We start from the raw sequence: 14,464 nt of genomic DNA, 5'->3' as shown, positions 1-14,464 counted from the left end.
AAGTGCCCTAGATAGTTCTGTTTGCTCCTTGGATTGTTCCCTGGAGTTTGATGGTTTTGATTGTGTTCCTCTCCCTGCACAGGTGGACCCCCTGCTGTTACTGAAAGCAGCTCTCATCTTGCAGACCTGCCAGCGTTCACCTCAAGTGTTGGCAGGTTGCATCCTCTACGAAGGCCAGTGAGTAGTCAAGGACTTCCAAGCAGTCACTGTGATTGTCAGCTCTCAGACAGAGTCGACTGCAGGCAATCCCCTCCTTGGGCTGTACAGTCCAGTGCTGCTTTCCCAAGCTCCCTTGGGGAGAGGAAGCAGAGAAGGGTAGCAGCTGTACTTCCAGATCTGTCCTCCAGTTACTAACGGGGACATTACTTACTATATACACTCTCCATCTTCAGGTATTTTTCTAACTGGGTAGATTGTTATCCCCAAATATACTTGGGGAAGCAGAGGCCCTGAGGGGTTAAGCCTGGGGTTTCAACAGGCACCTAGCTCCTAGTGAATTTCAATGAGATCTGAGTGCCCAACTCCCTTAGCCTCATTTGGACAGATATTCAGTGTTTCAGAGCAAGTGAGCTCTTTGAGGCAGGGACTTTCCCTATATGTTTGGACAGCATCTCGCACAATAAAGTTATAACCCAGTTAACGTTTAGGTGTTACCACAATGTACATTTTAAATAATAAGCTAACAGTGGCATAGCTGGGAAAAGAATCCAGGTGTCCTGACTCCCTGGCATGCTCTGTCCACTTGATCTAGGTGCCTGTTTTATTACAAACATCACGTGACAGAAATACCTTTCACGTGCCACTCAGGGTGGCTGGGGGACAGGCCCAACTAAAAGCCTTTGGGGTGAACTGTTGCTGCTGTTTCCCTGCTCAGTAGGTGATATATCTCCGAGAGGCAATGCTTTCCAAATGCCACAGTCTGCAAGATGCTCATTTAAAAGCTTCTTACACCTGATTAAATGTACCAGCATTATCCTTTCCCCTTTCTTAGCCTGCTCATCCCCTGCCTTGCCAATAATGAGTGAGTTTGCTTAAAATGACTGCCTTGCTGGCCAGGCGACACTATCCACACTGACTGTAATGGATGCGGGAAAAGGGAGCCTGCATCCTCCAGGAGAAATGCTGGCTTTATTCAGCCAAAGATTATCTGTAGACAGTTGAAGACTCTACACCTGTGGCACTGTGCCAGAGCAAAGAGAGCCTCTGGGGAGAGAGGACATCCTGCAGAGCCAGGGGATTAGGGAGTTCCGGCATTTCCTTGTGACAGAAGTCAGTAGGTCCTTCGCCAGAAGCACTCAGTGTCGTATGTGTCAGTGACACATCTGGCAAGAGGTGGAGACTTGCTTTGCCGTGAGTGCATCTGACCAAGTCCGAGTGAATGATCTCGGAGCCAGGTCATCCTTTTTATAGGAGTGGTTTCACACACACAGCAAATCACACGGGGTGATGTTTTGTCTGTAGTTCTTAGCATCCAGGCAACTTGTTGCAAGTGCAAAACCCGTATGGGAGTGGAGGTCTGGCTTGAAACGGTCTCATGTTCATGTGATGTGTCCTGCAGGCATGTGTGAGTTGCACAGAGCCTGGGTGCCCTTGAACTCCCCATGGTGGTCCCATCACTGACATGTGCCTCCGTCTTCTCCAGCATATTGATTTTTCTCATGGGCAGAAACTCTTTTCTTGTGCAAAACTCCTCTAACCAGAAAGACTCTGGGCCACTTGGCCACCAAGTTCCTCGCAACATCTTCTAGGAATCCCCAAAGAGACCCCTGGGAACTCATAAGCCTCACCCCAATGCCACAGAGAGAAAGCCTTGTGTTTCACACAAGCCTTGGACTTGCTTGTGTGCCTGCAGGAAAGGCCAGTGTCACGACTGCAGTAGTGCTGGTTTTCATGCTCCTTTCCTCTACCGATACCCAGCTCTGCGGTGGGAGTGGCGAGGGCTTTGCCTGTATTGGGTTTTATTTGCCTTGGATCACTGTTACTCTTCACTCACCAAAACCAGGCCCCAAATGAATGGTAAATACCCAGCAGGCAAGTTTGCTTTTGCTGATCTGGAGTGGAACTGACCCAGTGTTCAGTAACAGCAGACTATCCCTAAAGGGCTGCCCTGCCCATCTGTTCATAGTACTTGACATTAAATACTCCATCCTCTCACCTGCCCACCAGACAAAATGTTCCCCAAGAGCAGGCAGCCCCTGCTCTATTGTCTTGTCTGGTTTTGTCCTGGAACCTCTGCCATGGCCTGTCAATCCGCAGGGAGTTGTCTGGAACATCTGTGTGTCATGCGATGTGAGGAGGCCCCCAGTGCAGGGGACAAACAGACACGGGTTTGAAGCACAGGGGGTGCTGGGTAGGACTGTGTATGTAATTACCTAGAGTGCTCTGTCCGCTCACAGGCACATCCTAGCAGCACTGGGATCTGGGCCCTGCATGCAGACTGTAAGGTACAGGTGTTTGTGGGAATGCAATGAGTTCCTGTGTGCTTTGCCAGGGGAGCGTGGTTTCCCCTTACTCGTCTCCAGGAGGTGCCCTGGGACTGGCAGGAGTGTCTAAGGGCCTCACAGATCCATGGGCCATTACTGCTGCCTGGAGGTGCTAGTCTGACCTCAGAACATACTTGTCAGTGTGTGATGCACTTCCTCTTTTCAGTTCCATGAAACCCCTTGGGTTCAGCTGGGGTGTCTGTGTTCGGAACCTGCTGTCAGGGTGGGGCAAGAGCAGAGCATAGCTCCCCCCCCACTGAGTGTACTGGGGCTGTGAGAGTAAGAACCACAGCCCTGGAGAGTTGATACAGTGTAGGCTTTGGATCCTACTGGGACTGCATGGGTATGAAACCGGTCTGAGCAGCACCTGGAACCCTGCTCTGAACATCTGTGGCTGCCCAGTTTGAGTGATATCCTGCATCTGCCTGCTCCATTGAACTAACGGGGAGGGGGTCCTGAACTTCAGCAAGTGACTCTGCTCATGGCTGGTTGTGTTTGTGTTCCACCCTGCTAGGATTGTGAGCACGCAGCTTCCACCTGCTCTCACTGCCAAGGTTCTCCTTCAAGGAACAGAAGCTGCAGAAAAGGTATGTTGTTAAATGCAAGCCCAGCGGCATCAGTACCCAGTCTGCGAGTTACTTGCACCATAGATCCAGCCAACACTTCATGCTGATGTTAAATGTTTCTGCTGTGTAATGAAATCCAAAATTCCTGTTCACGCTCAGGAGTCAAGTCAGTGCTGCTGTTCTTGGGAGCTTTTTTCCTGTCAATATTTTGGCTATTGAATTCTCTTCAAGATGCCAAAAATGATCAATCACCCTGGGATTAATCTGGCCAAAGATTGCTGTTTAGCAGCATGCAGAATGAATGAACATAAAGATCACCTTTCACCACCACTTACATTTGCTGAAAAATTAAATGCTTATTATGTGATTTCAGTTCTTCCCAAGAAACAAGGGGGAAATGCTCATTGCTAATTCCGTACCCATTGTTCTTAAAATAATAATGGGAGCCTGGAAAATGTCCTTTGCTGAATTGTAAACATGTGGCCTAACACAATTTGATCTATAAAAATATATTCAATAAATAGACCTATTACTTGTTCTGTATAGTAACTTCTTAGGAGAGTATCCCAGCTCTTGCATCAAAATAACTCTTAACCTTACCCTGCATCTTATTGATCTGTTACACTGACTGTTTAGTTGTCTTTAGTGTTTGCTGTTCATGTGTAATCCCTTTGTTTACTACTTCTGTTTGTTACTAACTTCAAACTTTGTTCAAGAGGTGTTATGCTTGCAGATCTGTGTGCAGTTGCATTACGCCACTGGATTGGGAAAGCATCTGTTGCATCTGCTTTGACATTGGTTCCAGGAATGAACAAGGACTGTGCCCTGCCATATTTACGCAGAGACAGTCAGGGCTAGGTTGTGATACTTTTCCACATCTTGTGTCATATTTTGCTCCCTGGGTAGCTCCACTGAGCTCAGCATGGCTCCCTGAGGAGTAAGTCACTGCAGAACATGAGTAGCCTTAGCACAGTATCAAGGCCTGATCCAGAGTTCACTGCAGTCAGTGGGAAGATCCCCCTGGGATTGGGCCTGTGTGAGCGCCTGATGGCTAATGTTGAACACAGTCTTACTGTAGGCCAGTGATAACTGTGTGTTTTACTTTCAGAGCGTACCTGGAGGTGGGGAGGTGCTGCAGGAACATGGTAAGCCACACTAGTCGCACACTGTAAATGGGGAACTGCATCGCAGGAGAATACGGCCATTTGTGGGCCTGGTTTCCCTCAGCGAGCCCGATTTTACCCTCTACTGCCATTAAAACATCACGGGGCAGATCTTCATGCTGCTTCCATTGAAGCCACAGCTAAAGTTCCAGGTGTATCCATTTGGGTAGGACAGTTGCCCCCCAAAGTGTGTTAAGTGGGTATCGTGAGGTGGATCTAGGCACTATTTCCTCATCTAGGGGCAGGTTCTCCCACAAATTTTGTGGACTCCTTAACAGCAGATGTTTGTAACTTCAGTCCCACACGGTGGTGTGTGTTGACTTGGTCAGTGACAAAAACATGAAAGCAGAGGGTGTGTAAAGGTTGGGGCATAAGGCAGGAGTTCAAGTTCTGAACAGCGACTCGTAACTTCTTGACTCTGTCCTTAGTCCCTTTGTTGAGTTAGACCTGAGAATGTCCAGCTCGTTCAGGCAGCTCTTCCTCTGCCCTCTCCTTGCATCCTTTGCTGTGTCTCTGGGACAGTCAGAAAAAGTAACAGGGTATTTAACTGTGCCTGGCGTTGTTTGCTAAAGTGATCAGGAAAAGGCTGCCTGGTTAGTCCTGTGCCATAGCCTGCACAACCAGGCTGCAGGCCTTGGCCAGAGGCCACCTTCCTCTCCTCCTCCAGGAGGTCTTTGCACTGATGGAGTCTGGTGTCTGTACAAACATTTTAATTCTCGCTGGGTCTGTGTGTGGTTTTGCTCTCGCAGATCCCGCATTGCCTCAGGATGTCTGCATTCTCCCAGTTTCCCTAACGGACGGTGAAGCCACAGCACTCCGAGACTTTCCAGTAGAGTGGATGACTAGGTAGGAAGTGAATTTGTGATGCAGCAAAGGGTCTTCTCAGCAGCTGAGACCATCCCACTGCAGAGCCAGGGCTCACTAGCTTCTGCTGCCATCTTCCCTAAGAATAACAAGAGCCCCAAATAAGGGGGTACTGTCGAGTTGTTAAAATTACCATCGTCTGATGCTTGTTGGGCTGGATAGCTCTAACTGGCTGGACTCCACCTTCTGAGGAAAGGGCTTGAGCTGCTCTCTGCTGCTGTACTCTATGTAAAGCAAAACCACCTCCCCGCCTCAGACTGACTGGCTGGCTGTGCTGTCATCTCTCGGCCCACTGTGCTCTGAGTAAAGCCTCTGTGCTTTGTGCTTGAGTGTAAGGCAGCCGCATTCCCAGGGCAGGTGATGGGACTGTACTGCTCTGCAAGTCCCTCACTCTCTACCTAACCTTACAGTGAGGATCCTAGAGGTTTGAGGTGGGCACAGCCTATGAGATCAGCCAGCCCCTCCGTTGCTGGGGCAGGATTTAATCTCCGACGGAGGGTGGATCAGGTTTTGAACAGGAGACGGTGGTTTGTTTTTCTGATCGTTCCTGGCCCGATTCCCCAAGTGACTGCTACTTACTGGTTAACCGAGTGTCTAATCTTGTCTCCTGTTAGGTTGCCCACATCTCCAGCAAACCCTAAAGGATCTAAGATCACCCTCCACTCACGGGCATTCTTGGATTCAGCCCGGGTTGATGAAGCCCGAGGCCAGCATGGCCTTGTGGTGAGAGAGCCCCCCCCACAGGCCTGGGGCGCTGCCAAAGCAAAAGATGCTCTGAATCCCCCAGATGGAGCACTGAGCAGCCCAGGCAGCAAAAGCCCGGTGTTGAGTTCTACCCTGCTGAAACCATCCCCTCTGTTGCAGAGAGAGCTGGGAGCCCTGCCCAGCAGTTCCAAACTGCCCGCTGCAGAGCACACTCGAGACACAAGTGCGGCCCTGGGGTCCTCTGACTTTCCAAAGCCTTGTGCCCTGGGGCAGGAAGGTCGAAGCACTACGGAACCTGTAACCAGCTCTAACACTAGTGAGCGGATGAAGTCTGAATGCTGCAGCCTCCAGAGGCGTCACACAGCCAGTGGCAGCCACTCCACCTGCTGTCCTTCCAAAGAGATGACGACAAGCTGCTCAAGCAAACATGACAATCTGTCGAGTGTAGACTGTCAAGACACTAGCAGCCAAAACAGAACCTTCAAAAGAGGAGATGGAGCAACCAGGGATGACGCTTCCGGGCAGGAACCTCTGCCCAGTGCTGTACGGTTGAGGCAGAAGTTCCCTGCTGAAGATTATGGTAGGAACCGGTTTCCTGTTGCTGAAGTCCAGGAGAGCCTACGCAGTGGCATTGCAGAAGGCCCAGGCTCTCCCAAGAGCAGAGAGAACGGTTTGCCTTCACAAGTAACTACTGGGATGGACTGTCTAGCAGCAGTAGATTGCACAGTGTCGGGCAATCAGGCCAAGCTGGTTAAGATGATCTTGTATATTCACAGAATTAAAGGGTTAGTGCTCTTGCTGCTGGCGGAGGAGCAGTTTAAGGATGACCAGGGGTCCATTGAAGATGTGGTAAGTAAGAAAAAGGTCGCCTTTTTAAATTAGCAAATGTTTCTTACACTTCCTGTCTTGTGGCAGTGTGGATGGTGGCCAGACCTGAAGAATGGGAGTTGGACTCCTGAATCCTGTTTCCCAGCTCTCCCATCGGTTGCTCTGTGACCTTGGAGACGAGTCCCTTTACCTCCATGTGCTTCAGCTTCCTCCAGCCTACCTCACAAGGGTCTAGACCTTAGTTAATCAGTGTTTATAGATGAGCAAAGTATGAATGCTGCTGTGACTGAGTAGTTGTAACCTCTGACTAAATAGCCAGCCCTACTCCAGTGTCCCAAGCAGAGCTCACAGGGTGGCTCGTGCAGGATTCCTGGTCTGTGCTCCCCTGGAGGGTTTAACCACATGCCAAGTGCTACGCAGGCAGAGCAGCAGCAGAGAGCTAGCCCTGCTTCTGAAGTTTAATTCCAATCTTCCACGTTACCGCTTGTGACTCCAGAGATACCAGTGAGTTGTGTGTCTGGCGGCAAGTCCATTGAAAAAGAAACAGTGTTTGAATGCGTGGCTGCTCACAGCCCCATGCAGCTGGCTTCCTTACCCATGGGGCCTGGCAGGTTGGTGTCATTCTACCGGGGAGCTGTGGCATGTGATCAGAGAGCATCACGAGGGCACTCGGCGTCACAAGGTGGGGTACCAGAACCCAGTGCTAATGCCTCTCTTGCTCCCTCTGTTGGCTTTGGTTAGTGTGCAGCGTCCAGTGGTGCTATGCAGTGAAATGCTCTGGGCTGCTGGGGAAGGACACACCAGCTGATGCCATTTCTCTAAGGCATTAGAGTTTGCAGAGCTAACATCCAGGCTGGGCTGCTCCCTTCCCCAGGGACCTTGCCCATGAGTAATACCCTCATTTCTTTAGCTATCAGACTCAAGCCCAGACTGTTAAGTCAGCTCCCAGTGTCCACTGCTGTTTTCATTCTGAATTGGGCAGGACTCTGAGCTGTGCTCAGTAAGATGCAGGACTTGTGACCTTCTGGCTGTCACCTTGTAAACAGGGGTGCCCCCTCAGTGCAGTAAATGAGGAGTGACTCACTAAGAAAGGGACATGCTGGAAAACCAGCCAAGTGGTTGGCAAGTGCAGTGCTAGCTTTCTCTGTCTCAGGCCGATTCCACCCCACCCATGGCACCTGGGCCCCGCTTCTGATTCCCATTTGCCGGGGGTGCTGTGGCTCTGCAAGCTGGTACTGCGGTTCTGCAGATGGCTCTGAGGGAGTGTGTGTTCACCAGCTCTGCAATGCCTGATCATCTCCTGCTTGGCCACAACCCGGCTGGCTGGAGACCTCTGTCTGCTCCACCCTGCCTTCTGGTCTGTTTGTCTCGCTCTTCAGTGAGAGAACAGCTGAAAGGGAAATCTGGCCCAGCTAACCCTGCCAGTTTGTGCCTTGTTTTTAAATTGCCACTTGCTAGCTGAGAGACACCTGGCCCACTTCTCCCCTTGGAGTCCATGCAAAAATTCCTAAAGCAAGAGATGGGGCCCATGTGGGGTCCAAAGTGCTTTACCCACAGCATTAGAGCCTGTGATTGAGTGGGAGGCATCGAATAATCAGTATCCCCATATGCAGTGTTTAAGCTGGGTGGGTTGCATTTCTGTTGGGCAGTGAATATGGACGAGTCCCTTTCCCTTTCTGGCTCTCCTGCAGTACCGCACTGCTATTATGGTTGGGTGGCGGATGTTGTAGAGAGCTGTTCACCAAAGCTCTTCCTGTTGGAGTTGAATCTTTTGAACACTGGGTCTGATCTTAGGCTTTGCAGTTGCAAGAGCTTGTTTTTACACTGCCTAAATTTTGGGCCAGACCTGATGTGACGGGGTCCCTTTGACTGGACACTTCCTCTAGGTGCAGGATACTTGTTGGTCCCTGATGGCAGAAACACACCCTCCCAGCTGTTGTTTTAGGTGGGATTGTGGTCTAGCAGTTACAGCAGGGGACTGTCAGTCAGCACTCTTGGGTCCTAGTGTTGGCTCCATCACCCTCTCTGACTTTTGGCAAACCACTCAGCCTCTCTGTACTGTTTATCCATCTGTATAATAGACTAACCGCCAGCTCCCAGGGGCAGGAAGGCTGAATGAATGAATGCGTGTATAGCTCTGTGAGGCCTTTGAATGCAGACACCAGAGAAGGCCAGAGCATTCTAATCACGTAGCTTGAATAGGCACAGGAAGTGCGAACCATCCCATTTCAGTGGGAGCGTGTTTCTGTGACACAGACCCTTAGGACAGAGCAGAAATTGTCATGCAAGGTCTGTCTCTGTGCAGACAATTGGAAGCATCTTTGGATTTATCCCTTCATTCTGTTGTACAGAAAAGAGAACCTGTTCTGAGACCAGCAGGGTCATGAGTAGAGTTGGTATCACCAGCATGTTGAATGGAGGCTTAATCCTCCCTGCAGCTGAGGAAAGAACAGGGATAGCCTTGGGGATTAGAAAACTAACCTTCCTAGCATTTGACAGGCAGCAGACTGCAGTGGGAGATCTTGTCCACCCGGCCTCATCCAGGCAGTTCAGCCTGTCTGGGCACCCCACTGTAGTAAGAGACAAAGAGGTCCTCCTGTGTCTTGTTGGGCAGCAGTCCCATCGGCTAATGCCCAGTCTGAGGCAGTGTGTTCTTGGGATCAATTGTAGCCCGTGAGTTATTTGTAGAGGATCTTAGTCTCGGGTGCTGTGGTTTGAATGGAGTCAGGGGCAGAAGGGCTGTTTCCACAAGCCCATCCAGCTCAGTGGGAGGAGGGTTAAAACCCCCTTTGAAGCTGTGAAAAGCTCCGTTGTCTGGAGGGAGAGTGGGGGCAGTGGGACACCCAGGGGCAGGGTGCATCTACCACCTGGCTTCTGCAATTAAACACAATTCAACTGTATTACACTGTAACCCACCTAACACTAATTTTCAGTTACAGAAGCAAGTGGCTTCTACCATCCCAGTAATCAACAGGCTATTCGGTTACTGCTACAAAAAGTAGCAGACAGTGCCTTCTGAAAATGGGAGCCCCATAGAGAAGCACTGGAAGGTAGTAAAGTCACTGAGTCTTGCATCCTCCCATTGGTGAATTGCAATTGGTGCTTGAAAGGCCCTTTTCCCACAGTGGTGTCCTTTGCCAAACCCCTTGTGTCACTGACTTGTGGGCCAATGAATGGACGGAGATCCACCAATTAATACCAAACAGCCTTGAGGTGATAACGCTTCCAGGGGTTGGCAACCTGGGCTGGATTAGACCCAGCATTTTGGTCCTTCTCGCCGTCCCTGGGATCGTTTGCGTGTCATCCATGTTTGTTGTCCGAGCGGGTTACAGCCCTTGTTAAACAGGGAAATCCGCTCTGATGCACGTTTGTGTTGCACTGTTTGCAGTATCACAGCAGTCTGGCTTCTCTCAATGGCCTGGAGGTTCACCTGAAGGAGACTTTCCCGAAAGACCATTCCTCTGCAGCCAAAGCCACCTACAGCTTTACTCACTATGACTGCATTCAGAACGTACTCACAGGTGAGGGCTTGTCTTCTTGGTTCTAGGGCTTGCTGTTTTGCAGTACACCCAGAAGAGGAGTTAGACAGGAGAACGAGCTTTGCTTTAAGTTTCATGCGTTAAGATCTCATGCTCCAGACATTTGCCTGAAACACTGTTTGCAGTTAGCACAGCCCCGGCTCATCCATCCTTCCTTCAGAAACGGCCTGGGCTCCTGCTGGGTTTAAGATCCCGCTGGCAAAGGGCTCCACCCTATCGAGCCTCTTGGATCATAGTCTCTTCAGGAAATTACTTTGGCTTTATATTTGTGCAGTGCTTGAGGACTCTGTGAGCCAATAACATACCTTCATCCCCATCATGCCAGCTTTGAGTCACACGGGGTGTTCCTTTGGCTCTATTCTCCGACCGCCCCAGCAGGGTGCAGAAATCCAGCATCCTCTCCTGCTGACCCAGCTGGGGCAAACTACCCTGCACAGGCAGCTTCCTAACCTATCCCTCCTCCTCTGCAGCAAACCTGCCCCAGGTACTGGGCGCTCAGGATCAGCACTTCCTGAGAGCTGCTAGTCTCATCCACTCTGACTTCAACCAGCTCCCGACTGCTTCTGAAATGACAATCAGGTAAGGGCTGCCTGGCGCCCCCTCCTCTCTTCAGCCATGGGAGCCGCTCACTTCCAGAGGTGATAGGGTGAGGAGGAGAGTGGGGAGCACTTCAGAACCCGCTTGCATTTTAGATGAGGAGCTTGAAGCTACTTGTCTGCAAGAGGTACAGTCGTGCTGGTTGGAAATCCCGGCCGACGAGCTCTGTGTAGGACCCAGGAGAGCGAGGCAAGGGAACCTTACAAACTCTGTTCTAAGGCTCATTGTGTTCTGCACGCTCCATAATCCTAGAGCTGCCTCTCACCAAAGGCCAGTCAGCTCAACTCATTTCCTGATGTTCAGTAATTAAACACAGGCCGTTTGATTTGCTGCCCACAAGTAGGGCTGGGTGCTGTGTATCTGGGCCTGATCTTCCTAGCAGAGTGAGTAGTGCCAAGGGTTTGGATGAAGACGTACTGCTAGAATGTTGCCAATTCCTGGCACCATAAGGTTCTAAGCTACAGCTTTAAATATAGCTCTTCCTAGTAAACTTGTGTCTTGGCTTAGAGCCAAAGGCGCTGGAAATTGGCAGTCTAGTTTTGTTTTCTTGCATGGCTTGTTGGGTTGGAAACAAGCTGTAATGTGTGTGACAAACTAAATTCTGATGCTGCAAGCCAGATGGTCTTATCGCAGTCAGAGCCTTTCCTATTGTCACGGTCACTGCCTCCACCCTGTTCCTTTAACTGATCCCAAGGAACTGGTTCCGTTTGTATCCACACCAGCTGCTTGGCCTTCACAGCCATGCCTGCACTTCCATGGCTACTCTGCTGCCTTATCATGTTAGCGTTCAGGCGTCCTGGGAAACTCTGAGCAGCTCTCCCTCGCTGCCGTGCCCAGAGGGGATGCACGCAGTGACAGCAGGAGCACACGTAGCAGGAAGGAGGAGAATTCAGGCTATCTGTTTACACAGGCCTGGGTCCACACTGCAACAAACCAACCCCTGTGTATTAGATGGTTTTAGGCAGCAAACTGTGAGCCAGCCTAGGCCCCTGACGGGGGACCTGCTGTGAGCTGCCATGGCTGCTACCAGTGTGGTCAGTGCGTTAAGTTGATACACTGGCGAGGGGTCAGAGAAGAGCCATGAGAATGATGAAAGGGTTAGAAAACCTGTCTTCTAGTGATGGACTCAAGGAGCTCAATCTGCTTATCTTAACAAAGAGAAGGTGAAGGGGTGACTTGATCAGTCTGTAAGTACCTCTGGGGGTACAACAATAAGACTCCTCAGTCTAACAGCGAAAGGTAACACAATCCAGTGGCTGGAAGTTGAAGCTAGACAAAATCAGGCTGGGACTCGGGTATAAATGTTTAGCAGTGAGAGTAATTCCCCACTGAACAATTCACCAAGTGAGAGTAGAGTCTCCATCACTGACTTATGTTTAAATCAAGATTGGATGTCATCCTAAACGCTCTGCTCTAGGAATGATTTGGGGGCAGGTCTCTGGCCTGTGCTGTACAGGAGGTCAGACTAGATGGTCCAATGCTCCCTTCTGGCCTTGGAATCCAGGACTCTTATTACTGTGGGAACAGCATGCATAGAGAGAGACATCATTAGCTGGCTACAGACCCCATGGAGAGAGGGGCTGCCACCTAAAACTGGCTGGCTGAGCTGTCCTGCTAGAGTTTGACGTGCAGGTGTGAGTCAGATCAGCTTTGGGGCACAGTGTCCCCTGGAACAGCTGCTCGACATCTTCATGCTGGCAGCTCCCTGCTTCACGGGTACTGTGGGGGGAGCCACTCCCAGCCAGCAATAGGGACTCTGCCTCCTCCAAAGTAGGAGGCTGATACATGTGCAGAGTGTTTATCCATCAGCCCTTGGTGTCCTAGGTTTGCCTACCAGCTAGCCAAGTGAATGCTTAGGAGGGTGAATATCTGGTGTAGCTGTGGCAGTGGAAGGGTTAATCCCAGCTGACTGGGTGGGTTGGGGAGGGGAGGTGGGTCTTTTCTGGGAGGAGATCAAGACCTGTCTGATGGTGGGGCACCTTGTCAGCCTTTTGTTTTCCCAGGGTTTAGTACATGACATTTGTTGCTCACGCTGTCAGACATAGGTGCACCCTGCTCTTATGAAGTGGTCCAGCAGGAGGAGAGCCAGTTGGGGTGCCCATGCCTCTGAGAGCACCCTTTATTCTAGTCCTTGGAGCTGGCAGTTTAGTGTCACGCTCCCATGTGTTCTAATGGAACTTGCGAAGACCATCAGGGTGCTTATTTCTGTCTCCCAGAGCCCTGACCTTTGCTTTCCTTCCTGCCCCAATAGGAACGCCTCCACTGCCGTCTATGCCTGCCAGAACCTGGTCCAGGAAACGTACTTCCAGCAGCTGGCTGCTCCACTGCGCAACTCAGGGGTTCCCAACCCTCATGACAGTGCGTTCAGCTTACCAGGCAAGGCCAAACAAAAGCTGCTGAAGCACGGGGTGAATCTACTCTGAGCGTGGTTTGACCACCTGGAATGGCCTGTCCAAATCCAAGGCAGAAGAAGCTCTGTCTCTAATAAGCTAATATGCCAGGACTTTTATTCCATGCCAGCTGCTCTTTAAAGAACCTGGGGGCACAAAGCTTTATTTGCGTGTCGTATCCTTGGTTGGTTAAACAGTGCGTAACCTGGAGCCGCTGAGTGCTTTGCCCTTGGGATGGTGTTCTGTATTGCCAGGTAACCCAGCATGCTGTGTGCTTGCTATGGGGCCACTTTGCATTGTCGAGGTCTAGTATGGTAGGAAATGGTGACTGTTTCCAAAGAATCAAGGAGGCAGATTTCACTGGCACAGTGCTGCTCAGGACTCACTGCTGATGCACCTGGCGTGCCTTGACTGAAAGCGAACAATTTGCTTGCTCTCAGTTGCACAGGGTGATGGGTTGCTGTGCAAAACCTGCTTTGTGAGCGGTCTGTCGCTGATTCTCGCTATGGAATTCCTGTGCCTACGCTCCTAGTCAGTCAGACTTTGAATTATTTACACCTCTGGAGCTACAGAAATGATCCCATCACCAGGTAGTGCCTCACCTTGAATTAACAGAGCTCTGCATATTGTCAGACTAACAGGAATAGAAGGAGAACTAACAACTGTCTTGCAGTAATACGAAGCACTTAGGTTTTTATCACAGCAATATCTGGGAGGTCTCCTAGTCCCTCCATCTGTCTACAGCATTCCTTACTTTGGTGAGCTGCTTAACACTGGCCTTCCAAACTGCCCACCAAGAGCAGAAAACAACTGTAACCTGTTGTCTCCCCGCAGCATCCCTGCCTTTCATGTGTGCCATTATGATATCCATATACAGGCCTGAACACACTGTGCTCACAGCCTGTGGTGCAGGGCCCGGGCCTGTGCTGTATCTGCACCCAGGACTTCGGTCTGTCTCCCACTCCTCCTATGGAGACACTTTTACTGCCAAAGCTGACCTTACCTCCTTGCTTTCTTGCTACCTCCCTGGATTCAGCTCTACTGTATTTGCAGAGCCCATTAGCTGATCACACAAAAAAGCTTTACAGCTCCTCACAGCTGCCATCTTTGCTGAAACAAACTGAATTTCATTTTTGGCAACTTTATGGATTGCATCAGATTAGCAATTAAGGCAGCGTAGACCTGAGCCAGGTGATTGACACCTGTCATCTCTCTGAGACCATTTTGTGTATTTCACAGATTGCAGCTGCTCTGTGCATGACCATCTATGTGGCAGTTGAAATAAAGTAAAATAAAGAGGAGTCCACAGGACTCATCCATTCACTACTA

At 50.5% G+C, this 14,464-nt stretch overlaps 1 protein-coding gene across 4 annotated transcripts in view; it reads left to right on the top strand.

Annotated features, from left to right (window-relative positions):
* Positions 1-14,464, top strand: part of HPS4 (HPS4 biogenesis of lysosomal organelles complex 3 subunit 2) — a 21,805-nt gene extending 7,341 nt beyond the window's left edge. For 3 of the 4 annotated variants that reach the window (XM_048822044.2, XM_048822045.2, XM_048822042.2), the window contains exons 7-14: positions 83-177; positions 2,998-3,070; positions 4,158-4,194; positions 4,962-5,058; positions 5,691-6,630; positions 9,998-10,130; positions 10,619-10,727; positions 12,997-14,464. In XM_048822044.2, coding sequence (XP_048678001.2) covers positions 83-177; positions 2,998-3,070; positions 4,158-4,194; positions 4,962-5,058; positions 5,691-6,630; positions 9,998-10,130; positions 10,619-10,727; positions 12,997-13,168 — 1,656 coding nt within the window. In that variant the 3' untranslated portion in view covers positions 13,169-14,464. The remainder of the gene's footprint in view (positions 1-82; positions 178-2,997; positions 3,071-4,157; positions 4,195-4,961; positions 5,059-5,690; positions 6,631-9,997; positions 10,131-10,618; positions 10,728-12,996) is intronic. The other variant, XM_048822047.2, reaches the window with a different exon arrangement.

Source organism: Caretta caretta, chromosome 15 (assembly GCF_965140235.1).
Source record: "Caretta caretta isolate rCarCar2 chromosome 15, rCarCar1.hap1, whole genome shotgun sequence".
Taxonomy (NCBI): domain Eukaryota; kingdom Metazoa; phylum Chordata; order Testudines; family Cheloniidae; genus Caretta; species Caretta caretta.
The sequence above is the reverse complement of the archived record's forward strand: the minus strand, read 5'-3'. Positions and strand labels throughout refer to the sequence as shown.